Here is a 27,156-nt window from a genome sequence, read left to right on the forward strand (position 1 = left end):
ATATAAAAACCACAGAGCAGAATTCCATGATCTGGTTAAATTTATTGAGAAGCAAGCCACCGTTGTGTTAGATCCTGATAAAGAAAGTGTTTTGTCCGTCTCTTCATAAACGGAGTGACTAAGTTCCGTTGAGTTCTGGATTTTAATAAGTATTATCAATCTGCAGATTGGGAGAGAAAACCAGACCCCTGACAATAAAATGACAACACGACACCAGGCTTAGGTCTCAATCATGTCTCTCTCAGCTCTGAAATCCGGAGGACCATCTTTTATAGGGCACAAGAATGTAAACATAGATTGTGACAGTCAGGCAGTAATGACGTTTCAACAGTCTCAGAGAAAGAGATTCACTGCTCCCAACACATGACAACTCTCAGACTAGAGAGTTCATAGTTGGAGCTCTCCTTGTAGTCATGACAAGGAACGTTTAGCCAGTACTTTCTCCTGACCCCGAACATCTATTAACCCTGACACATAGACACAATATACTCTTATTAATAGCAAGCTTACATGAGAACGTACTAACGAGTATCCAATGACTAGTTCTATTGATTAGTGAATAATGTAAGCACACATGTATGCACACAGGAAATCCCAATTTCTTCCACAGTCCCCCCTTTTGACGTTTAATGTCAACACAACAAACATTTATCAACTGTTTATCTGGGGCCTGCTGTAGTGCCTTACATTTCACAAGTTTCATAACATTTCAAAACCTTAACAATCAAACAATACTTTATCTGTTACTACTCAGCACAGCATACATGATTATAGGATTTGAAGAAGTATTAGGTAGTACCCAATCAGGTGAAAAAGTACAAAGTCAATGAAGTGAATAGCTTTTGTTTCGTTCTCTAGATAGGGCTCCTGGAAATGACCTTAACGCTCCTTCTATTTTCCTTGTTCAAAGTTGCATGGCATTATACACTTTGGTGATATTGTGACCTCTGATTCATCCTAGTAACACAGGCACCCCCTAGGACCTTACAAAAGAACTAGCTTATAGCTATTCACTTCATAAGCAAACAGCAAAATGACAGTTTATCAATGATACTAGAAACATAAGCATATTTCTCTCCTGGACATAACCAAGGGTCATGCTCTCGTGAGCTCAACACAGCATGGTATAGATCAAACACTGTTCATAAATTCAGATTATTTCAAACAGTATAAAAGTAATAAAGTAACCACTATCTTTAATTATTGTTCACTGATCTGTGGTTAAGGACAGATCTATTCAGATTGCATACAGCATTGTATATCAGTTGGAAAATAGAAGGAGGCAAATGGCCATCTTTATTACATTGGCAAAATAGTCACTTGGTACTTGAGATTACATATCAGACATTTCAATCATTCTCAGGGTAATGCAGTAATCCTCAATCTTGCTTGCTTTTGTCTGTGGCTTGATTTGGGCTACCATAATCTTACTGGCAGCCTTCCGAGAGCCTACTGCACAGCACTGTACACAGCAGGCAGTACACATCTTCCAAGCACAAACCACAATCAGCACAACAACGATTAACATGCCCGATCCAGTGATTCCCATTTGAATGATAGTTGAAAAAGAAACCCCGAACAGAGGAGGGAGGTCAATCAGCACAATTCCAAGCTTCAGGTTCCCCCAAAGCTGAAATTATGTTTTAATGTGAGCAGCCATACTTGATATTACATTACATTTACATTTATTCATTTAGCAGACACTTTTATCCAAAGCGACTTCCAAGAGAGAGCTTTACAAAGTGCATAGGTCACTGATCATAACAACGAGATAGCCACAAAACATTGCGAGTAGCCAAAACATGAAGCACACATTGTGAACAACCAAAATAAGTGCCAAAGGGAAGAAACATAAGAGCATGTAGTTAAACAAGTTACAATTAACCCTCGTGCTGCCTTCGGGTCACATGACCCAAAGGTTCATAACGAACCATCGTTGTGTTTACCCAATTTTACCCAATACAAAAACAAATACAAATAATTTTCTTTTAACCATTCCAATGTGGGGGGTCTGAGACAGCCCGACAGTTAAAAGAAAATGCTTCACTTTGTTTTTGTATGAGGTAAATTTGTCGCAATACGACGGTGGGTCACAATGACTGATGGGTCAGAATGACCCGAAGATAACACAAGGGTTAAACAACATGAACTGCTATAAGTGCAAGTGTACCTGTGGAAAAAAGCAAGCAACAATAATAAAAACAATATATCACAGCGAGTACAAAAATTTAAGTCAGTTACCACTAACCACAAGAGCAACAAGTCTCTAAGCAAGAGTCATTGTGATCCTTGAGGAAACTAACATCGGGTCAAGCGAACCATTCCTAAGTACCGTTGTACTCCCGGAACAAGTGCGTCTTGAGCCTTTTCTTGAAGGTGGAGAGACAGTCAGTGTCTCTGATGGAGGTGGGGAGTTGATTCCACCACTGGGGGGCCAGACAGGAGAAGAGCTTGTGTTGGGACCGGGCGGTCTTGAGCGGTGGGACCACCAGGCGGTTGTCTGAAAAAGACCGTAGGTGACGGGTGGGGGTGTAAGGCTGCAGGAGAGACTTGATGTAGACGGGTGCAGTCCCGTTCACTGCTCGGAAGGTCAATACCAGGGTCTTGAATCTGATACGGGCCATGATAGGTAGCCAGTGGAGAGAGATGAGGAGCGGGGTAACATGGGAGCATGGATTGTAGACCAGGCGGGCCGCTGCGTTCTGAATCCTCTGAAGGGGGCGGGTTGCACAAGCTGGGAGACCAGCGAGCAGCGAGTTGCAATAGTCCAACTTGGAGAGGACAAGTGCTTGGACTAGCAGCTGGGTGGAGTGCTCAGACAGGTATCTCCTGATCTTCCGGATGTTGTAGAGAGTGAATCTACACGACCGGGAGACCCCAGCAATGTGGGCCGTGAGGGAGAGCTCGTCGTCCATGGTAACCCCAAGGTTCCTGGCAGAGGATGAAGGGGTCACCGTCGCAGATCCCAGGGTGATTGGTATTAGCACTATTAGCAGATTCATTGTGGATAAAAGTACAACAGTCATGACCTTTCACAGCACAGGTACCTCCCTGAGCTGACAACAGATAATCCAGTGCCATATGGTTCTGTAGCACTACCTGCCTCATGACCTTCATCTCAGAAGCAACCGCAGTTAAGGCGTCAGCTGTCTCATTACCAATGGACTCCAACCCTACTGCTAAGCTCCTAATATCTCTAAAGGCAGTGATAACACCATACACAGGGAGAATGGCAGCTGAAAAAGTGAAAAGTGACTGTGTACTATTGAATCCACGTGATGTGATCCCAGCTTCTTAGCATCTGCATTAACCCTTGTGTTATCTTCGGGTCATTCTGACCCATCAGTCATTGTGACCCACCGTCGTATTGCGACAACTTTACCGCATACAAAAACAAAGTGAAGCATTTTCTTTTAACCGTTGGGCTGTCTCAGACCCCCCACATTGCGAAGGTTAAAAGAAAATTATTTGTATTTGTTTTTGTATTGGGTAAAATTGGGTAAACACAACGATGGTTCGTTATGAACCTTTGGGTCATGTGACCCGAAGGCAGCACAAGGGTTAATAATACTTCTTTTGTGGCGGTGCCACCAATGTTTGGGAAAGGGGTGCAGGGGCAACCCATCTACAGGTCTACAATAAACCCAAGGTAACACGTTCCTGACCAGTCGTCCGGCAGGAAATAATAAGCACTCTTACCACATACCCACATGGTGCCATTGTTAGCTGCACGAGGAACCCAAAATGGTGATGCCCTTATACTTACAGGTCCATCTGCAACAGGCAAATTATGCAACAGGCTGTTAGCATACAAGAGGGAGAAAAAATAGGAAAAAGAGAGAAAAGGGGAAACTCAAAAGTCCCCATTCATAGTTTAAACATTTTTAACCCGTTACATTTTAAGATAATTCGAAAAAACACCCGAAATGACGAATTTTACATCGTTTGGGGAAGATGTAGAATGGAACCAAAGGTCCGCGGTTCGCGTCCCACCTACGGCACCTTTTACTATTTCTAATAAACAACCACTTGAGTTTCCAAGTGTGTATCTTATCAAAACATTATGTTATCCTAATTTAGTGTAATTTGAAAAACATTTGTATCCACTAAAGAGTGCATTATTTATATTTTACGTAGTTATCTACACTATTTGCCTTTATTTTTATTCACTCCGCACAGGAGTACTGTTTTTAGTTAGTTTTAGTTAGATCTATCTCTCTATCCATCCATCTATCTATCGCTCAAACTGTGTGGCTTCTGAGCTTGTGTGCTCTTATCTGAAGCTCTGTCTTTTTGGTTTCTGCACTTACCATTTCAACACTTGCATGATCCGTATATTAAATATTTTAAAAAAATGTGCGCAAGCAAGCGTAAAGTTAATCACTTTCTGCTCTTACTTCTTGTAGACTTGCCGTATTTGGTTAGAAAGAGTAGTGATTGGGAAATAACGACGGACTGACCAACAAATAGTTGATAAATAGAAACATTTATCCACAAGTGTAAAAATAGAAATATGAACAACAACTAGAGAGGGTACAATTTCTGGGGAAATTGTAGGGTGTGCTTGCTTGCATCGGTTGCAGATGGGTCCGTTTATTAACTGTAATTTCTGTATATTTTATATAAAAATGCCTACTTATTATTTATGAAGATTGCATAGATTTAAAAGCATAGAGTACATGTGTTGCTGCTCATGTACAATTCAAAATACAAAAAGTGAAGTGTATGTCCCTGTACTTACTGTATGTAGAATGAACCTAACCTATATGACTTAAACGTCACCTTAAGTTTTTCCCTTCTACAGTAGTGATATTGTCAAGCATTTAGCCCACTCATATTGCATTCATTCATTAAGAACTACCTTTGAAACAAGTTAAACCCCCTTGAAACAAGCTATTATAAGTAACAACGTTGTCACCGGCAATAATAGATGGAATCGCGATTCAAACAGTACCATCTTCTAACTGAAAATATGCCCCCAAAAACGTAAATAAGCTTGACATTTATTTAGTGGAAAATCGCTTTCATAAAAAGCTCACTGGTAGCGATCATTGTCAGTAACAACGCAAAGTGCGATATTGCCCTGTGTGGAGAAGCTGCCCCGGTAAATTGTACTACTTCAGTACAGTAGACTACTGCTGTGTTCGTCTTGGTAGCGATTGCGTTGGTTGAATTGGATTTAACGTTCCGTTGTACGGTTTAGGCTGAAATTAATTATTTTCATGAACAGATTGACAAAGTTTAGGGTGTGGCAATGAAGTTAAGGTTAGCAGTTAGATAGACTTTTGATTTAATTAAGGGGAGTGCCGAACATGTTCTGTCGCCGTTTGACTTCCTACAGCTGTGTAGATGTTTTTGTAGTGTCTCGCGTAGGCTACAGCGTTGCAGTGAGCAACACTGGTTTGAAACCACAGGTAATGATAATTTCACCCACAAATCGTTTACTTGTAATGTAATGTCATAATAAATCCTACAACAAAAATGTATTTGTGAGGAATGTTTATTTTAAATATTGAAAACAGATGCATCATAGACCACTGTAGTATGTGTTGCCCGGGCAACAGAGGCTAATGTCATGATGCTAATGCTTCAGTGAAATAGTAGACTACCGTTTCTAAAAGTAGATGTGGGCCTACTTCCTTAATAATATCAGCTAATATTGTACATTACATTTCATAATTGTGTTTCACATCACAAAGTAAAATGAGTAAATAGTTATCACCCTGGCCTCTTTGCTTGTGGCGTTTCTGCAGCTGCCTTGCAGTAAAGCTATAGTTAGCCTAGCTATCCCCCAAGTTAACAGACGTGAAACGAATGTTCTGCTACAGGTAGTCACGCGTGTTTTCATGACGTCAGTGACTGTGGCTAGCAAATTAGCCACCGTTAGCTTCACTTTTCACCACAAAAACGCAATTTCTACTTAAACCATGCAACGGAACGTAAATAAAAATACAACCAACGCAATCGCTACCAAGACGAACCTTTTGACACCGCCGTTGTGTATGTAGTCCAAATATTGACTGATCCTTAGGGGGGTGAAAATAAACAATAATAAATAAATATATATGTGAGAGAACAAAGGTTGTGCCCTTGCCGAAGGCAAAGCACACCCAACTAGAGAGGGTACAATTTCTGGGGAAATTGTAGGGTGTGCTTGCTTGCGTCGGTTGCACAGGGGTCCGTTTTTGAATGACATTTTTAAAACTGATATTTCTGTATATTTTATATAAAAATGCATACTTATTATTTATAAAGATTACATAGATTTAAAAGCATTTTTTTTTGCTGCTCATTTACAACTGAAAATACGAGTGAAGTGTAGAATGAAATAGATTTTCTAATTTCCCCTGCAAAAAGCTTCCTCATCGTTGAATCAAAACGAATACATTTGGCAGACCGGTGTAAAAATTGACCTAATCTTAAGTTTTTCCCTTCTCGTGATATTTTAAGGCATTTAGCCTACTCATATTGCATTCATTCATGAATAAAGAACCCCCTTTGAAGATTATTCTACGACGTTACCGGCAGTAGAAGATTGAATCGCGATTCAAACAGTACCATCTTCTAACTGAAAATATGCCCCCAAAAACGTAAATAAGCTTGACATTTATTTAGTGGAAAATCGCTTTCATAAAAAGCTCACTGGTAGCGATCATTGTCAGTAACAACTCAAAGTGCGATATAGCCCTGTGTGGAGAAGCTGCCCCGGTAAATTGTACTACTTCAGTACAGTAGACTACTGCTGTGTTCGTCTTGGTAGCGATTGCGTTGGTTGAATTGGATTTAACGTTCCATTGTACGGTTTAGGCTGAAATTAATTATTTTCATGAACAGATTGACAAAGTTTAGGCTTTGGCAATGAAGTTAAGGTTAGCAGTTAGATAGACTTTTGATTTAAGTAAGGGGAGTGCCGAACATGTTCTGTCGCCGTTTGACTTCCTACAGCTGTGTAGATGTTTTTGTAGTGTCTCGCGTAGGCTACAGCGTTGCAGTGAGCAACACTGGTTTGAAACCACAGGTAATGATAATTTCACCCACAAATCGTTTACTTGTAATGTAATGTCATAATAAATCCTACAACGAAAATGTATTTGTGAGGAATGTTTATTTTAAAGATTGAAAACAGATGCATCATAGACCACTGTAGTATGTGTTGCCCGGGCAACAGAGGCTAATGTCATGATGCTAATGCTTCAGTGAAATAGTAGACTACCGTTTCCAAAAGTAGATGAGGGCCTACTTCCTTAATAATATCAGCTAATATTGTACATTACATTTCATAATTGTGTTTCACATCACAAAGTAAAATGAATAAATAGTTATCACCCTGGCCTCTTTGCTTGTGGCGTTTCTGCAGCTGCCTTGCAGTAAAGCTATAGTTAGCCTAGCTATCCCCTAAGTTAACAGACGTGAAAAAAACGCGTGTTTTCGTGACGTCAGTGACTGTGGCTAGCAAATTATCCACCGTTAGCTTCACTTTTCACCACAAAAACGCAATTTCTACTTAACCCTTGTGTTATCTTCGGGTCATTCTGACCCATCAGTCATTGTGACCCACCGTCGTATTGCGACAAATTTACCTCCTACAAAAACAAAGTGAAGCATTTTCTTTTAACTGTTGGGCTGTCTCAGACCCCCCACATTGCAATGGTTAAAAGAAAATTATTTTTATTTGTTTTTGTATTGGGTAAAATTGGGTAAACACAACGGTGGTTCGTTATGAACCTTTGGGTCATGTGACCTGAAGGCAGCACATAGGTTAAACCATGCAACGGAACGTAAATAAAAATACAACCAACGCAATCGCTACCAAGACAAACCTTTTGACACCGCCGTTGTGTATGTAGTCCAAATATTGACTGATCCTTAGGGGGGCGAAAATAAACAATAATAAATAAATATATATTTGAGAGAACAAAGGTTGTGCCCTTGCCGAAGGCAAAGCACACCCAATTATAAACAACTGCCTTTTCTGCAGACGCAGACGTGGCAAAGTAGCCGAGCAAAAGATGGCCGACCTTCCACAAGACCGTGTCTCACCGGATCTGCCACCTTTCACTCATGTCGGTATAGACTATTTTTTATCATAGAATCCAAAATGCAATCCTGAACGATGGAGTAACATGGAAGTTCAACCTTCCATCAGGAGCAGGGATGTAGTGGGGGCTAAATGCACGTAAACGCCGTTTACGCACCTCCCGAAATTCGGAAATAGCGTTTATCCACCTCTAAATTGCAGAAATTGCATTTATCCACCTCTAAATAGCGTTTATGCGCGTTTACGCACATCTAAGTTCTCTGTGCCCCGTATTCTGCCGTTGGAATAATCCAACGGCAGAATACTAATACAATTTGGTGTAATTTTAAAACACCAAAGACTAACTTTCATATTGTTTAACATATAAACGCTGTAGTGTGAATAATTTCATCTGCGCTGTATGGTCTGTGTCCAATCAATGCGTTGCGGCTGCGACACCAATCAGGATCCACGAAGTATGTACACACATACACGTTGTGGATTAGTCTACCTGTTCGGAATGGATTAATTAGCCATGGATATCAGGCGATTTTTGAAGAGACCATCGAGTTCTCCCACTCCCACAGATGCCCGCAAAAGGCCTCAAGTAAGATAAATTCACGTTTGTAAACGTTGTTTTGGTTTGCACATCGCATTAAGACAGGGACAAACGGCTAGCCTACTATTATTAACATGCTCCTTATCCTTCTCCTGGTAAGCCTAGGAATGTCCCTTTCCGCCCCCCATAAATACTTGCCCACCAGGCCTTCCATACAAGCCGCCATCGCCGTCCGTCCATGCGAAGACTCCCCCTAGTGACGACGTCCATATGGACGTCCATGACGCTCTGAGGGATTTAGCTGCCTCTCCAACCCAGTCATTTGGAGCAGATAAACATCAAAAACATGCAGGGCTACAGTAGGCCCAAGGACCAGGATCAGTGAAAACTTTGTCAGAATCCGCTATCCGCACATAGCCTATCACCATACCCTCATGCAGGGTATGAGAAGAATCTCAGGCAAATGAGAAGAGAACATTTCATTCTACACTTCACTCTTAGTATTTTGAAGTGTAAATGAGCAGCAACAAATGTAACTTTTTAATCCATGCCATCTTTATAAATAAGAAGTATGCATACTTATTGAAAATATAAAGAAATATCCATTGTAAAAATGTCAGTAAAAAAACTGACCCATCTGCAACCGATGCAAGCAAACAATTTCCCCAGAAATTGTACCCTTTCTAGTGACTGTAACTATAAATGTTGCCACCAAGCCTGAACATTTCACATTTATTGCAACCAGCATCTTTCAATTCAAGGGCACAGTCAAATTAAGTATTTCAAATTTGTTATCCCTGTGTATCAAAGAACAACATATTTGTAGAGCAATAACAGCTGCAGTGAGTGCACCCAATTTCAAAGGAAGAATAAACAAGAGTGACCTGTGATTTATGATCTTTGCTTACAGCACATCTCACGGTGTGATTCAATCAACAGTGAGCAATTTTACTGAATCACAAAACTGCTGTAAGCTGCAAAGAATTCTAGAGAAAAGTGACAATTTTACGGTGATTCTGTGGTTGGTGTTGAGACAGGAAGGAAGCTGGAAGTTTTGTATTTCCTGCTGCTCTGTGTGAATATAAAAGTCGCTTTCACAAGGTCACCACTGGTGCTGAGAACAACACTGAGGTAAGTTTTTTTGCTTCTCTGACAACCGAAACACTTTTGGTTTGATGAACTATGAGGTACAGATTCTTATGCATTTTACATTTTATGATGCATTTATTAAGTTAAGCATCAACATCTACCTGTATCTTACTTCTTATTGTTTTACATGCCATTGATGATCCCCTTCCTCTACTATGTCTGTACAGTATAGAACTGTAAAAAGACATTTCGGCAAGAGAGAGTCTGTCAGTGGTAAACATATCTCATTTGGATTCTGAGCAGTTTATGTGCTGTTATACATTGACTGGGTAAGATGTTAAGTAGATGAATGTGACATGGACCTTCTAAAACCTTTAATGTTAGCTACAACTAACAAGCTAACGTTTAGACCTATTTTCATCCTACACAAATTGTATTAGCATATTCTGCCATATACCTTGAAACTAAGGACAGGTAAGCAAGATTGTGTGTTAGCACTATGTGGTTGCATGGAAACTTCAGCTGGCATTCTCCTATGAACTGGTTTATTTTTTAGTGTTGTCATGCTTCAGCATGATGGGCACACAGTGAGTTTAGCATTGGGCTGGACAAAAACAGTGGGACAGGGCAGTTCACATGTTGTGAGGGTGGATGGAATCTAAGACGTTGAACGATACCTTTATTTGGTGTCTGTGGTGGGCTGTGAGACTTTAGTGAACATGTTAGATGACTATGCAAAGTATGTGTCCGATGCGCACTAAGTTAAACCTACCAGGAAATTACTCTCTGGCTGGGAACTGTGTCATAAAGCCTCGTTTTGAAGGGGTGGTTTCTCACGCCAGTTCAGGGGGGCTCACGCACACACACACACCACACACACACACACAAAGTCAGGTGTTCTGTCATTGCAGTGGTTAGTTTGTCATTGTCATTTCTGGGAAGTCTACATTTATTTATATTTTTTATCATCTGAGTCATGGTGGTCTATCATTGTTGAAATGACATCGTCAATATCAGTGGATTTGAAATGTGAACAGATCAGACTTGATTTTCAGAATCAGAATATTCTGTATAGTGATTTTGATCATCACTTTACAAAACCAGAGGTAGGTATGCAGTGCAGAGCATTGTTATATTGTTCACTCACTGTTATGAACAAATTGGGTTAAAAAACAAAGCTGCATTTGATACTTTTAAAAAGAGCTCCTGAAAGTAAAAGAACTGCTTCAACCTCATAACAGAGACCTTTTTTAGGGTTTTATCAATAATCTGTGTTGCTCACATGTGGAACATGTGTAAAATATAACCACCCCATAGAATCCCACCCATTATAGCCTCTAACAGAACAGTGTTATTGTCTTGCTCTCTAAGATGTGTATTAGCCTACACACCAGGCCTCTACAGTGAAGCCTAATCACATTTCACCCTATCAGCTGTGGCCCACAGCAGGTCTGGATAATAGCAGGGACGGCCCTTTATCTGGCCTCACAAGGTGGCCTCCAGACTCTGATAAGGACGCTTCCTCTTTCTCTTCATCTCCCATCCTGTCTTAAACCAAAATACATTGACTGGGTTTTAAAAAAATAGGTAAAAAATGATACATCCATCAATAATGCAAGGGTTTGGCATTTGGTGTCCTCTGACGCATTTCTGCAACTGAAGCAGAAGCACAAGCAACCTGCAGGGTGGGGGGAGGAGGAGGGGCTGTACGGCTGTGGCTGGGGGGGATGAACGCGGTTGTTTTACTATTCTGAGTAAAGGCTGGTGATGCTGGTGTGGGAGAGGAGGCTGAGGGCACCATAAATGGGCTGGAGGCGGGGCAGCATGACTGATCTATGTAGCCCACAGTAAGAAGACGACACTGACAGGACCTTAGAGCTTAGGCATCAGGTGACGTGCTGAACTTGTGGGGTTTCAAACCTTTCTGTCTCCCGTCAGGGCCAGAACACAACAGTTCTCCAGTGACCAAACGCCGGTCTTCTCTGGTCACAGGAAACATCACCTCAGGGCTTTCACAGGAGAGGAGAGGATCTCTATGGAAACCAAGTCGGCCTCTTGAACAGCTCTTTTTGAACAGCTCCGTCCAGGAAGAAACATCCGGAGTAATCGATATCCGGTTGCGGCGGTACTGTGAGGATAGGGACCTGGAGTATGGGATATTGATCCCAGTTGCAGTCTGCTTTGACTGAAGACTCTGACGACAGTCCTCTTCTAGAAGGATTTTGTATCACAGATACAAAAGAGGGCAGAAGAAGACAACAGGATAAATATTATCTATGAGAGAGAAAGAGAGAGACACACCAATGGATCTGAGCGTGCTCCAAGCCCTGGAGAGAGAAAAGGTTCTGGAGGTTCTTCAGAGGGACAAACTTCTGCGGAGCAGAGAGGAGGAAAGAATCAGGTAAACAGCACCTGTGTGCAACGCCTCATATCTTGATAAGGGGCTGTTCTGTGTAGAGACTTTTGAAAACACTGAATAATCATAACCCCTGACAGTGCACATTGTATTTTAGACTTTTAAAATATTTGTTTCACACAGTAGTGTCTGGTTTGTAGAGTACGACACAAATGCCCTGAACTAGTGACTAATGACGACACTGACAGACATGAGGAGCTTTCTTAGTCTGGTAGTTACAGTTTTTTCCGATTGCTTAGACACAAAAATGTCAAATAACACACAGTTAGTGAAACCTGACACTCAAGGAGCAAAACAGAAGCCCACACTTGCACAACTATAAGCACATTCTCATCCTCACACTATTTGCTAAATACTACACACAGTGTTTTGCAAATCACTAAACACACTTTTCTACATTAGACACATACATTTAAGATAATGTCACTTCATTGCCTTTTTTAGACACTGCCTTGTAAAATGCCACACGTGAACAAATGGATCAAACACAGGCGTCAGGTGTACAAGCACTTAAGTGCTAAACTGTAAACATACCAATCAGGTGTAAGCACCATAAAAAGCACCATCAAAAATGGAAGGCAATTCGAACATTGGTTGACCATGTTGTGAACCATGGGGCAACATTGAGAGAGGCTGGACAGAGAGTTCAGCCCAACCTCAGCAGATATACTGTTGCAACAGTAATTTGGACATTTCAACAAGAGCACAGATGAAAACTACTATTCTCTACTGTCTACAGTACAGTAACATGTAGCCTACTATATGCACTACATCAGTACTTTGTACACATTCATGGCAGTCCATGATTGAAACAATGTACTGTATTTCATTTGCTGAATACTTTCATTTGTCTCCACAAATGTATTTGCTGTGTTTACAGTATGTAGCCTACTATACAGTTTTAAATTTGAAATATGTTCAGATTTTCTGCGCAAAACGCAACCTTTACGTAGACAATGTGGAGAAATACACTAAATATTTTCAGCAGTGTGCAGTACTAGTCTTGTGTGTTGTTTTTGGTCAACATATTCATGTACTTGTACGTACTCTACTGGAACAATCTCTCTGACAAAATCAAACAGGTTATATCATCAGAAAAGAATAGTTAGTGTAAAAGTGTTTTAAATTTTTCACTACAGTGTGTAACTGATTCAAACAGTGAGTCCAATTTTATGAACCATGTGTGTGGCATTCGGTGACAGAAATGGGTTTTTATACATGATTGTATAGTTTTGAACAAAGTGTTTTATTTTGCCAAAGGATGGAGGTGTTCTGCTACTTGTGTGTCTAGTTGTGTGAATCGTGTGTTGTGTTTTGACAAAGTGAGCCCTGTTTTCAAAATTGTGCTTAAGCAATTGGAAAAAACTGTAAAAAGCCCCTCTGTGATTCGCTGCCTACTTCCTATGTTCCCAGGAGACTGAAGTCAGAGCTCCAGGAGATCAAAAGGAAGGGTGCCAAGAGCTTCTCCAGGCAGTACAGCGAGAAGACCTGCGCCCGCTGCCAAAGGCCCCTGGGAAAGTTCTGGAACTCAGGCTCTGTGTGCCGAGGCTGCAGCCACCGGATCTGCAGCAAGTGCCGCGTGGGCGAGTCGGCCATGGATTGGAAGTGTACCGTCTGCCACGCCTACAGGTGAGCTCTGGGGGGAGACGAGCCAGAAGCTCAAGATGGCTGTCTGGCCCAAATGAGAACGTCACCCAAAGAGACTGTGTGGCACACTTTAGTATGTACTCAGTAAATTCAGACTCCAGCGATGTTCTAATGATGGAGGGGTAGGAATGACTTTTTCTTCTGATAAATGGGGTACTCATCTTGAATCCTGGTGGATGCTTGTGCGAGATCGTTTTCATTGAATACAGGTCTGCTCCTTACAGGGAAGTCAAGATAAGGTCTGGTGAGTGGTTCTTGGAGGAGAGGGCAAAGAAATATCCAGCTGAACCAGGTTTGTTTCCACTGTCTTTACATACAAACTATCACTGTGTTTGCTCTGTGCATCAAGCCATTATTCACTATCCCCATCCATCTATAAACATAGCAACATGGACCTTAGAGCTGAGATCAGGGATAGCTATAGAACATTTTACTTCAGATCTGGAAGTCGTACCCCCCTATTTTGACGATCTGAAACGCAAGTACCAAACCGCAAAGCGCAAGTAACTTTGTGGGCGGGACTCCGGCTCGGTTGCTATTTTGCCGGCGGGATAAATGACTTTGCGCCTGGCGCAAATCTAAAATGGGTTGGTCCGAAGTGACTACATTACTAATGGGTGTGGTTTGGGCGTAACGTGCAATAAACCAATCAGAGCGTCATCTCACATTCCCTTTAAGAGCAGCGCTTGTTCCATGGCGGATTGCTATTATAACGGCGGATTTGCCAGGCGCACGCCAGGAGCGGTTCACAGCCAAGGAGACCGACGTTCTAGTCAGGGCCGTAACAGATAGACAAGTGACATTGTATGGGAAAGGCAGAGCAGTTTTCTCATTGCACTAAATTGCCCGCTCATGCTGCTCATTCAAATTCTTATTCTTATTTTTATATAGCCTACCCTATATTTTATTTTTTAAATTGTTTGGTTCTAGGAATTAGTTTAACTATTGTACTTGTTTACTTAATTTAAGACCCGTATATGTTTATTGTTTGCACCTTCCTGCCACAGTAAATTCCGTGTTTGTGTAACATAGGCTACATGGCGAATAAACCGAATTCTGATTCTGATGGAAATGGGAGAAGAAACCCACCCAAATTAGCTTCGGTTAAACAGGCGTGGGAGAAAATTGGCACAATTGTTACAAATCATGTTCACATACATAGAGATTTCTCGTGAAAATCTTTTTATAATCATTGAAGAAATGTAACACGCCATAAATCAAAACAATGTAACGTAGCTTCGCAGAAAGAAGACCCGGCCTCGCCAGCAGTGTGCACGGACCAAGCTTGCGCCCTTAAAATAGCATCTGAATAATGCGCAATTGACTTTAGACCACGTTTTTCCTGGTCAGTGGCGGAATTGTTTTTCGTAAACTGCAAAATAGCACCAGGGAACGTTTGCGCCGGAACACGCCTCCTTTTTCGCTGAACCGCCCACGGGAGCGCAAGGTCATTTCGACGTGCGTCTGTGGAGGGAAAAGTCAGCTTTGCGTCGAGTGCAAACTAGGAATGATACTTGCGTCGTTGACAAAGTCAATTGCGCTGGGTGCAAGATCGGTCCCGTAGGTTCAAATCTCCCTCGCTATGACAAACTGGTTAAAAGCGTATTCACAGATCAGATACTTACAGCTTGACTCGTACTTGTGTAAAATTACATAAATTGATATCTGCCATGGGTACAATACATGATGCAGTTTTTCACAATTGTTGACACACGTTTCTCAAAACAATAACGGCTTTCCCAAAACTGCACACACAAAACTGAAAACCTCACACACTAAATGCTAAACCTGACACTCCCTTTGCAAGAGGACTCTTTGCCATAAAATCTCTGAACTGTTCACAAAATGGAACTCGTGTTTTCATTTGGTACACACAGCCATATTTTCAAATGACACACACATACCATTCATTGAGTACACACAACTAAGTATTTGTCTGCACACTACCAAGCATTTACAGCAAGTGCAAAATTGAAAACACAATTATAAAAATGGAACACACCATATGAATGACAATGACTCTGGAGAATGAGCCATTTCTCCTTTTGTAAAATTACTCAGTGTAGGCCTACTTTTTTTCATAGTCAAACATAAAACAGCACACAAATATCCAGCATTTTTTTCGGTACACACAGAGAACAGTACAGTACTGTAAACCGGCCTGCTCAATCCCCCCCCCCCCTTCACAAAAAGGAATTAGGCATCATGCCTCCGGTTCCTGTCTGGCCAGAGGGCCTCATCCACACTCCTTGATGTGGTCTGTGTTCCGGTTGAATGGGACAATGTACACCTGTTTCATCCGCATGGCATTCCTGCGAAGAATACGGTCCAATGTAGAGAGGCTGACGGTCTGGACGTTCATGAATGTAGCATGGTCAGCCAGGTTCCTAGTTTGTATTTGTCGGAGTGTGATAGCGTTGTTCTCACAAACCATATTTACAATTTCAGTCTCCTGTTCGGCTGTGAAAGTGTGTGTTCTTCCTCCACGGTGTGGTTCTCTTTCAGTTCTGCAAAATACAAATACTGTGAGCACACTGTATTCTATTGATATTCAGTATTACAGTACACAAGGCAAATAGATTTCGTACCTGTTCTCCATCCTGAAGGTTCTAATGATGGCAGCAACTGTAAAGCGGCTGAGATTTGGTTGGACCCTCTGGCCAGCCTTCCTCATGCTCAAACCATGGTTGAGCACATGGTCTACCACAGTGGCCCAAATCTCATTACAGACGACCGTTCTCCTTCTTTCTCCTCCTCCTCCCTTCTTCTTCTTCTCCTTGTCCTTCTCCTCCTCTTCATCCCACTTTTATGCTGCAGTCCTGATTGCAAATTGCTCAACAGACCTGAAAGTGTAGAGATTTTAACATTTGTGTGTTGTAGGTTGATGCTTTGAGCTTTTACTTGAAAAGTGTGTGCAACAACTGAACATTGTGTGTAGTGTTTTGACAACAAGGTGATGTGTAATTGACATCAGAGTGTAAAAAAGGAAAGTCAGAGTCTAATGCAGATAAGACAGTGTGAAGTAGTGCCAAATTGGGTCGAGCGATTGGTACATGAAGTGAAGGGTGTGCAAATTGTGCCGAATATGTGCTTTTTGTGTGTTAACAACTGAGAAAAACTGTAATAGGGTTGAATTTTACTCTAAGCATAACACTTCAATCCATGAGTGAACTGCTTTGAACAGTTTGACTGAATAATACATTACTGCTGTCTGTGGGAACACTGCCCACAAGCTTTCAGAGCAGTAATATTTTATAGTGTATTGGTAAAGTAGGCGGTTTTGTCAACAGCTGTTCTCTTTTATATTACAGATAGACATGAGACTGTTGGGGAGAAACTACTCAAGTCTTATCAAAGGTTGAGGTGAGATAACAGTCTTGGGATCTCGTCTCTGAATGCTGCCATAAAATATGTTATTTTATGTCATAAAAATGTTCACAGTCATGACCTGTTTTAATTTTAATTAATTATTATTAAGTATTCTGTGTATCGTCTTTCAGTCATATTTCAGTTGTGCCACCAACCCCTCCACCCTATTATGACGGTCCATCTTTTAGCAGATATGGGGTAAGCAAAAAACGCATTCGAATTATTAACAGTACTTGAAATATACAGCTCATTTTTGTTTTATTATTTTTTATGATAGTAATTATATGAATTCAATGTCTAGACGCTGAAGAACTCTAAACCCTTCACCAAGTCTGTGGAAGACCTGATGGCTTCCTTCACGAGCCATATCAAAAGTATGTGATCCATTCTATTGATTTAGTGTCAAGCCATCTCAGACTTCAGACTAAACGTTAAGTCTCTAATGTAATGAGGGCCTTCTCTACTAAGTGGTCAGAGAACTAAATTGCATTTTAAGGCAAAACAGTGGTTACATAAGAGGAAGCAGACGCTAATTTCCTTTGAGCCGAGGGCATTATCATAATTGATTTATAGGAGAACCCTGTATCTACCTTTAAGTCATCAGTGCTGAGGAAAGCACAGCTACTGCTTCGTTGATAAGATATCTCTCCTAATAAGCATGCAGCAGCAACAAGTCAAGTTTATTTATACACATTTAAAAACAGCAACCGTTGACCAAAGGGCTGTACAGTCAGAGTAGCAAAAGCCATTAAACAACACAATATACTCACAAAAAATGTTTTAACAGAAAAAAAACTAAGAAAGGCAATTGTCATATCACTGTCAACAAGCCTTCTGTCCTTTTCGAAGGTGTCTGCAGCCTTATCAGTTATTAGGAGAGAGATTGTTTGGACTGGAGCTGACTGCTTCTGGTTTTTCCCGGCAGAGATCTCCAAGTCTCAAACTGATGTGCGAGACTCGGGGCTCCAGGACCTTCTCACGGTGACCAGCCGGCGCCAGAGCTTCTCTGACACAGACATCAACAAAACCAACAAAGTACGATCCACCAATCAACCATGTCACCAGAAAAAACGACAAAATACAATCTAATATTTTGTCACACATCACCAGTGTATTGTATTATAATGTATAGAAGCTTTGCGTTGCTTTAGGAAGTAAGGAAGTACTTTTAAGTATTAGTAAGTAGAAGTGTAAGTAAATAAATCATAAACCATAGTTGGTTACATGTTGCACATTGTTGATTAATTTTTCATCAAACAGTTAACCAAAGGCCCCAGTCTGCCCAGCCTGTTCAAGAAGAACAAGGACAGTGACCTGTCAGGGCCAGAGGAGGACACGTCCCTGGGGTCAGAATACTCAGGCCAGAAAAGAGTAAGTGCAATTGTGAAAATTATGGGGAAACGTTCATACTGTGCAGTATTCGCATCCTGTGACTGATTCTGACAAGATTGTGCCACGGTTGATTTTCTCTGTCTGTGTTTCATCATTTGCAAAGCTTGTGGAAACCTGCAACATGTGAAAAACAAAGAAAGTGCATTTCAAACACATGATGTAGACTATTAGGATGGATCTGTGATGCTTATGTTCTCTGGTGTTGGTGCCTGGGTGAGGGGTGTCCAGTAATGTGGGATGTGTGTCTGTAGGGAAGCACCAGCCGCACCAGCACAGACTGCAGTCTGTTTGAACATGTCCATGTGACTGGAGACTTGGAGCTCGCCATCGCTTTCAACGACATCACTTCCTGCCTAGAGATTACCGTGAGAGCATGTAGAAACCTGACCTTCGGGGATATCAAGAGAAAGAAGTGTCATCCGTAAGCATGGGAACAAGACATTGACTACCATTTGAAATTGTAATTGAATTGTATAAGCTTTTAATAACATCCTTTTCCTGTACCATGGCCTGCATGCACAGGTATGTCAAGATCTACCTGTTACCTGACAAATCTCAGAGTAGTAAGATGAAGACAACCATCAAGAGGAACACCACAGATCCTGTCTATGATGAAGTTTTGCAGGTAAGGGAAGACAATGAACTGAGCATGTGTGTATCCCTGATACTGATTGGGTGTAACCGGGCACATTACCATGGGGTCCCCAAACCACCGAGGGGCCCAAAGAGAAACGTTGAAATGTCCTCCTATCCTGTCACCCAAAGGATCACATTGGTTGTGCAACAGCAATGACTGCCTATTAAAAATGGTTTGCTGTGCAGCAGTAATTCTGAAAAAGTATATCACATATCGTGGTCAATGTCATATGATCATATGACAGCATATGTCAATTCACTGTTGCACTATTCCTATGTACCTCCTTCTCATCCATGAACGATGTTCTCCTTTGTGCTTCAAACAGTGCCAGATAGAGCGCCCCCAGTTGTCTGGGAGGACACTGCAGGCATCTGTGTGGCACTCGGGTACTCTGAAGAAGGTGTTTCTGGGAGAGGTCCTGATCCCTCTGGAGGGCTGGATGTTTCAGGACAGGGCTCATTCGAGCTCTGTCTGCTACCCCTTGTGCCCCAAGGTAAAGGTGTGGAGATTGCAGGTGTTCTCCAAACACCTGTTGACCCTAGTTACACCAACTAATAACCGCTAGAAGAAAAGCGCTGTGCGTTTTGCTCAAGTGGAAGTTTATCTGTTTTTTCTTTCTCAATCCTTTTTTTGTCTCTCTCTTCAACAACCTGAGGGTTCAGAAGGCGGCGTCCTAGAGCAGAGCCGGAGAGAAATCCTTGTCCGAATCAAGTTCAGTTCCTTGTCCCAGCCTTCCTGGGTTTGCAAAACAGATGGTATGATGGTCAACAGTCACGCTCTCTATGCAGTTCCACGTTCCAACAGTAGGGGTCAGACCTGATCTGCTGACCTTATGTTTCCTTGTTCCCCTCAGAGGTTCAGATTGGACTACATGATGATGGTCAACTGACTGTTCTCATCACCGGTGCCAAAAACCTACCCACAAAAACAAACAGTAGCCAGAACACCTATGTGAAAGGGTAAATCATGAATGGGTTTCTGTGGGGTGATAATGTCTGTGCCAGGTGTGTTGTGTGTATTTAGGTGTGTATGATTCTGTTTACAGTAGATGTGCTCCTATTCAGTTAGAGTGAGGGTTTGACATTGAGTGTGAGATTTATATTTGCTGTGTGTATTGATATGGAGTTTCTGTGTGTGTGAGAGGAATGAAGACACCATGTAATCAGTTGGTTGTAAGTGAGTGTGAGAATGAGCAAGAGGAAAAGAAATGGGGCAATGGTGTGTATTTATATTTGGTGTTTGTGCGTGTGTGTGTGTGAAAGAGAGAGTGTAAACGCGTGTGGTGTGTTTCAGTGTGCGCGTGTGTGTGTGAGAGAGATAGTGTCTATTCATGTGAAAAAGAGTGTTCACACAAGTATTCACGTGTGTGTGTGTGTGTGTGTGTGTGTGTGTGTGTCAGGTGCCTGGCCATCCCCAGGTCCAGTGCCCTGCTCCAGAGGACACATGTCATGAAGGTGAAGCCCAGAGCAGGGTGGTCTCATCAGCTGGTCTTCAGCCGAGTCACGCCCTCTGACCTCCTGGACTCCACCTTGCACATGGAACTCTGGGACCAATCCCCCTTCAGCCTCCCAGACCGCCCCATGGGCGTGGTCAGAATGGAGCCAGGTAAACTAGTTACTGTCTGTTACTATCGTTAAAATGTCTAATTTTGAAAGAAAAGAGAAAGAAAGAAAAGGTTCGTTTCACACGGATTACTTCAAGAACTAAGTCCTTTGACTCATGAGCTCCGGTTTTAGATGCATACCACATCACAGGAAGTGGTTTCACTTGATTGATAGCAAGGTATCCAGGGCACGGACGTCAACACTTCCTTCCTATCTAGAAAGACTCTCTGTCTCAGCTGTGTGAGAAAGACAAAACAAAAGAATTCTTGTGAGGTGGAGGAGGGGGGGCAGAGGGTGATGTCACTGACCTCACGGTCTCTGTTAACCCACTGTATTCTGCAGGGTGGCCATGGCAACTGGCATTGCAAATGCCCAACATGTGGCATGACTTCCGTCTGCCCGTCCAAGTCAACATCAACGTCTAGCAGAACACGGCGATGTCAGAGTCTACGGACGCACAAGCCCTGGGGGGTGCTCCATCAACGTCGATTAAGGAAAAGCAAGACTTATTTCGCCAAGTCTCGCTTACTTCAGTGAGAGTTCCGTTCCATTAAAGGTGGCTGCTCGCTAGAGCCTGCTCCGTGTCAGGCTAAAAGTCGGGCTAAACCAAGATGTGTTGCAAATAATCTCAAACAGGCAGAAACACAATGACAAAACACAAACACAAAAGACAGTTCCGTCGAGTAAATTCCTGCGCGCAAAGTACTTTGTCGGAAACATAAGTGGAGACTTTTTGAAGTGCAGACATGAATTTACGTGTTTACTTCATCTCCAAAGAAAGTATTAATTTAAATAAACAAGTTAAGAAATAATGTCACTTTAACTGTTTCAAAAGCCATTGGTTAATTGACATAAAATAAGGTCTTAGAAACTAAGCAGAGCGTCTAGACAAGTTACAATCAATTATGGCGTATCCGTTCTTTGACAACCCTGTGGATGAAGGTGCTCAGATTATAGAAAGAGCGTTTATCACACCAGCCCCAAGGGTGTTCAGAGACAGAAGTAATGCTTCCCTGACCAGTATATGTGGAAGAGGTATAGGTTCAGCAGGCCCAGCATAGTTTATCTTGATAGATTTTATTGTCAGTCTTAAAAAATATATATAGAAAAACACTTAAAGATGGCAATTAACACATAAGAGCAGCCTACCATCCTTCGTAGAAAGTAGTAGAAAGGAGAGTAGTAGACTATAGTAGTAGAGGGTAGTAGACTGCAGTCTATGTAGGTAGGCCTAGACCATGTAGTCTGCTGGAATCACACACAAGGAAGCAAACTCACTGTAGCCAAGCCTTGACCACTGTTCAGTCTGTCTGCATCTTTGTGTGTCTTTGCATGTGGGACATTCTTGAACAGGGTTGGTGACTTAAAAAGGTTTAGCAAAGGCAACTATGCCAGGAAATATGAAGGGTATACCTTGCTCCAAAGCAGTACCTGAATATTATCATCAGTTTTCCAGGTAATCTTGAAACACAATCTTGAATCAAGGAGACTTTTTATTCAATTGTATAAAGTATTTCATTGTTTAAAGTAGCCTATATGTTGACCAGCCTCTATATTACTTCATCATCTCCTTCTGGCTTCCCCAATATTATAGGTGCAATATACTGTCCCGATGGGTGTATCCAGGCTCACCAGAAGCTTCAGGGGGTGACTGCCTGGTGCCCCCAGGGTTGAAAAAGCGTTTCTAAAATGCCCTCTAGAGTGGCAAAAATTAGACCAAGTGCCCTTCTGTCTGCCATTCACATTGTGAAATATGCTTGAGTGCAAGGGCGTAGGGCGTAGGTTTGCATAAGGTCCATAGGGACTAGTCACAACCAAAGTTTGGGGAAGACACAATTGTCCCCACCAATATTTTGTTAATTTTCGAAGAAAATATTTTTCTCAATATATTTGCAAAACTCATTCCTATTATTATCTGTATTATGTTTGTCGCCCAGAAAAGGGAAAAATACATTTCCAAGTTAACCAATACGCCCTCGAGCCTGCGAGACAAGATGATGACAGTTTTTTTCAAATGCTTACACAATTATTATTATTTCTTTTCAAAACTTAACACACAAATCCAACAACTGCACACACAAAATGCAAAAAAACTCGCTTCTCTTGCAAAATGAAGCACTGCATTCAAAATATCACAAGCACGTCTCAAAATCACACATTTGTCTCATGTTGCAAACACTTTTGCCATTATATTACATTTTTGGATATATCATATACACACAGTTATTCAAAATCTAAAGCTCTTCTTTCATGAGCTCCTTTGTACATTTCTGTACAAGATTGAAAGTAAATTGCAGAAATTATGAAAAATTCATGGTAAACATGAAAACAAACTTATTTTTTTACTATAAGCATTTGCGGTTGTGAATACAGTATTACACAGTACAAAAGAAAGAGTGTAGTAGGACAGTAATATATACTATTATCTACAATATCGTCAGAATGTCTTCTTACAGTCACTGTACTGTTGCACGGTATGATACAGCAATCCACCAAACTGTGACCAATCATGCAGTGCACTGCAGTTAATGGATGCATGGGTGCTAAAATATATGTTTGTGTATAGTATACAGTGTGTTGTGCTGAAACAGCTATTATGTGTAAATTTCTCGTGTTTGAAAAAGGAAATCAAGATGCTTCCTGTTAAAATGTTGTGTTTGAAAAAGGAAATCAAGATGCTTCCTGTTAGAATTTTGTGTGTTACGTGGAGAATTGTGTGTTGTGTTTTGCAAAAAGTGTTTTATGAAATTGAAAACTGAGTCAAAGGCCAAAATGTGCGTATGGTTTTGCAGATTTGAGGTGTGGTTCTGGTGTTTGAGTGTCAGGTTTCAGAAATTGTGTGAAAAGTAAGAAATTTGTGTATAAGCATTTGAAAAAAACTGTAATAGGTTGAAGTGGGAGATGTCAAACACTTCGTGAATCGTGACTTGCAGAAAGAGAGCTGGCATTAGTCTGACACGGCAAGCTACTAAATACGCCAGGAAATAAAAGCCTCATATTAGTATTTCGTTTGGTCTCAGCATTGATATTTTTTTACCCTTTTGTGTTTCGTAGATAGGAAAATGTCACCTATCAGAGATATCAGAAGTTTTTTCACCACCCAGATAGTAAGTAGCTATCAAGATTAGGTCGTTAGTTAGCGCAAACCTTTACGCTTTACATCGCCACCCATTCTACAATGGAAACATGTTTTGAAAGTTGTTAGTGTAGTAAAGCATGTAACTTTTGCTTGTATTAAATCTATCCCTAGCGTCTGCAATCTTTCGACCAGTGTGTTAGCTGCAGCTGGTCTTGCTGAAGCCAGAAGGATAAAGATAACCTACCCACATAATGGGACCGTGCTAGTTTAGCCTAGTACCAGCAGGCTAGCAACTCAAAAGTGATATTAACTGGTAATAAGTAGGCCTATATGATCCCTTGGATAGTACATTTACATTTATTCATTTAGCAGACGCTTTTATCCAAAGCGACTTCCAAGAGAGAGCTTTACAAAGTGCATAGGTCACTGATAACAAGATAGCCCCAAAAACATTGCGAGTAGCCAAAACATGAAGCACACATTGTGAACAACCAAAGTAAGTGCCAAAGGGAAGAACCATAAGAGCATGTAGTTAAACAAGTTACAATTAAACAACATGAACTGCTATAAGTGCAAGTGTACCTGTGGAAAAAAAAAACAAGCAACAATAATAAAAACAATATATCACAGCGAGTACAACATTTTTAAATCAGTTACCACTAACCACAAGAGCGACAAGTCTCTAAGCAAGAGTCATTGTGATCCGTGAGGAAACTAACATCGGGTCAAGCGAACCATTCTTAAGTACCGTTGTACTCCCGGAACAAGTGCGTCTTGAGCCTTTTCTTGAAGGTGGAGAGACAGTCAGTAACATGGCTATTCCTGTAATCTCGAACAATGTCAGCAGTCAACTAAGCATGGTTAGTGTCTGTATTAAATTGATGAATTACTGTGCAGGAAAAACAGCACCCTGAAGCTACAGATGTAGAGCAGGTTGGTGATGAATCAGCATCAGGGGTTCAGGTGAGAAGTTGAATTGTCCATTTTGGTAAAGATTGCATTAAATTGCAGTTTTTTAAGGGACATTTAGACAATGTTACCCATGAATGTTATAATTCACACTTATACTTGTAGGTATTAAAAATGTGCTATAAATTGGGATGCCCAAATGTATGCATCATATAATTCATTAACACATTATTTCATTGCTCAGAAGTCTAGTACAGATTATGTAGGCCTAGTACAGCTCCATAAACCTGAACCAATTACCTACATATAAAAAAGTAATTTCTGAACAAACAAATGTATTGCATGTACTTCTCATTAGGTCATTTTGTTAATTAAGGCATTATTTTAAAATGCATTCAGGAAACTCAGAAATCCAGTGCAGATATAGTGCAGGCTGAGGAAGCAGCAGCTGGACCATCAGGGCTTCAGGTGAGGTCTTACTCATGGCATTTCGTTAAGAATTTCCATGCATTAGCAATGAAATTGAAGGACGTTGGGGGAATCTGACCTTATGTCAGCACTTTTTGATTGTGAATTATGTGATGTTGAATAAAAAAACAAGGCTGTTCCATAAAACCGGGCAGGGTGCCGGGCAGTGTCCCTACCAAAGCTGACACCAAACGTACGCCCTTGCTTGAGTGCCCAGGATGCAATAAATGACAGTGTGCCCTCTGTAAATGTAAAAACAATGTCTTAATGAGTTCCTATATAGTAGAGAAAATGTGATGCAGTACCCTATAAGGTGCCCTTACAATGGTCTAAATTTGACTGTTCCCGTGCCCTTACTTTCAATGGAAAAAGGTGCTGTTATGAAGTGTTTATGCTGCCCCTACATGACAGTGTCCCAAATGGTGCCCTTTCCAAAGGAGAAAATTAGATGCTGTGCCCAAAAGTCTCCCCTACAATGTTCCCACTAGGGCATGCTTTCCCAAAGTGAGGCTGTGACGACACTTGGGCTGTTGTCCCATTCCCATTGTTACATTGGTGAGAGCCCATGTCGTGCAGTAGCAGCCCTTTACATTTTTCCGCCCCTGCCCTTCAAACAGCCACAGTCTGACACTGTTCAAGCCCCCTCTGGATCTGTGGAGGCAGATGGAAATCTGGATATATGGGGCAGCTGTCCATACACTGTCAGCCAGAATAGTAATAATTGGATTTGGATTAAATATGCACGCATAATATAATAATTATATATTCTTAGTCATGCTGAGCAATTTTAAATGTTCTGCCAAGCAAAGTGTGCTACAGTTTGTGTCACCTTCTGATCTGAAAGTTTGTGCTGGATCTGTGCATTAATATTTATTTCATTGAATCCCCATTTTAGTCATGGTTATCTTTCCCTTTTATCTTAAAGCTCAGCATTTAGCCTGTCAGTTAATAAATGTGTGTGGCAAAGTTATTTTGAAGTAATTAATACATTTTGTTCAAGATGTGAAGACAAAAACATTATTAGCCCACATCAAGTGCAATTAACCATGGCCTTCTTCAGTGTTTCGAGTTTTATGGTACAATTTTCAATTGCAGCCACGTTCTTTTTTGGGCTATTATTAAATTATTCTCAATCTCCTGTTGAGAATATTGGCCATAGGCTACTGTCAGAACGGTTTCAGACAGCTCATCAAGTTACGCTAATTATCAGTAGGTTAGGCCTAAATGCATATAGTTATGTTAAGTAGATTTGATAGGCCTACAATTTACGCATTACGGTTGTAATGGTTTAACAAATTGTCTCCCTTGCCGTGTTAATTGCGGCAACATTGCCCTTTTTGGGGATAACTAAAAAAAAACAGAAAAAAACAATTTACGCTTCTGAAAATAACACCACTGCTGGTTTACGCTTTGCTTTTTGCGACATAACTCCTCTTTTCGACGATCGCCTGATCTGGGCTGCACAGTCTAAGGTTATTGAGGTCTAGCTTGAATAAGCGTTGCCTGTTAGTGGAACGGAACGTTAGTGGAACGGCTTGAGGTTTAAGTTGACTTTTACCCAAGTGAGACTTATTTGTGTAAGCGTGACTTGCGTTAGCTACGTTGATGGAACACCCTCCTGGTCCCCACTCACTGTTTCTCTCTCTCTGTCCCTCTTTTTTACTGTGTGTCTCTCTCAACCAAATCATTGAGGCCCTCAGGCTCAACCAGTCTCTCCTCTCAGCTAGTCATGTTCCAGCTACAGAATATGTGCACACTTCCCTAAATGTCATTTCTGACAATTATTGTAGGATAGTACTGTGGATATGAAAAACAAATATGTACCAATATGTAAAAAAGTAAACACTGTCTTTCTGTCATGACATAACTGTTTTTATAATTTGTTAAATAATCATTTAAGTCAAATCCGTTGGACCTGTTATTTCACAGTTTACACAGCCAAGAGAGGAAATGCTAAAACACAGCACAAT

At 41.2% G+C, this 27,156-nt stretch overlaps 1 protein-coding gene across 1 annotated transcript; it reads left to right on the forward strand.

Moving 5' to 3' along the window:
* The first annotated feature begins 11,607 nt into the window (after positions 1-11,607).
* On the forward strand, positions 11,608-23,786 carry sytl3 (synaptotagmin-like 3). Its single transcript, XM_062468225.1, has 15 exons — positions 11,608-12,066; positions 13,495-13,710; positions 13,953-14,020; positions 17,040-17,091; positions 17,229-17,295; positions 17,399-17,471; positions 18,023-18,132; positions 18,358-18,468; positions 18,741-18,910; positions 19,012-19,114; positions 19,452-19,625; positions 19,782-19,881; positions 19,980-20,085; positions 20,526-20,731; positions 21,073-23,786. The coding sequence occupies exons 1-15, from the start codon at positions 11,942-11,944 to the stop codon at positions 21,153-21,155; spliced, it is 1,764 nt and encodes a 587-aa protein (XP_062324209.1). The 5' UTR covers positions 11,608-11,941; the 3' UTR covers positions 21,156-23,786.
* The last annotated feature ends 3,370 nt before the right edge of the window (positions 23,787-27,156 follow it).

The sequence above is a fragment of the Osmerus eperlanus genome, chromosome 8 (genome assembly GCF_963692335.1).
Source record: "Osmerus eperlanus chromosome 8, fOsmEpe2.1, whole genome shotgun sequence".
NCBI classification, from domain to species: Eukaryota; Metazoa; Chordata; class Actinopteri; order Osmeriformes; family Osmeridae; genus Osmerus; species Osmerus eperlanus.

Bases quoted from the DNA above. Each gene is read 5' to 3' on its own strand.
- sytl3 (XM_062468225.1), top strand. From the start codon at position 11,942: ATGAGAGAGAAAGAGAGAGACACACCAATGGATCTGAGCGTGCTCCAA. The intron at 18,911-19,011 runs GTAAGCATGGGA...CTGCATGCACAG, and splicing joins AAGAGAAAGAAGTGTCATCC to GTATGTCAAGATCTACCTGT. The intron at 20,732-21,072 runs GTAAACTAGTTA...TGTATTCTGCAG, and splicing joins CGTGGTCAGAATGGAGCCAG to GGTGGCCATGGCAACTGGCA.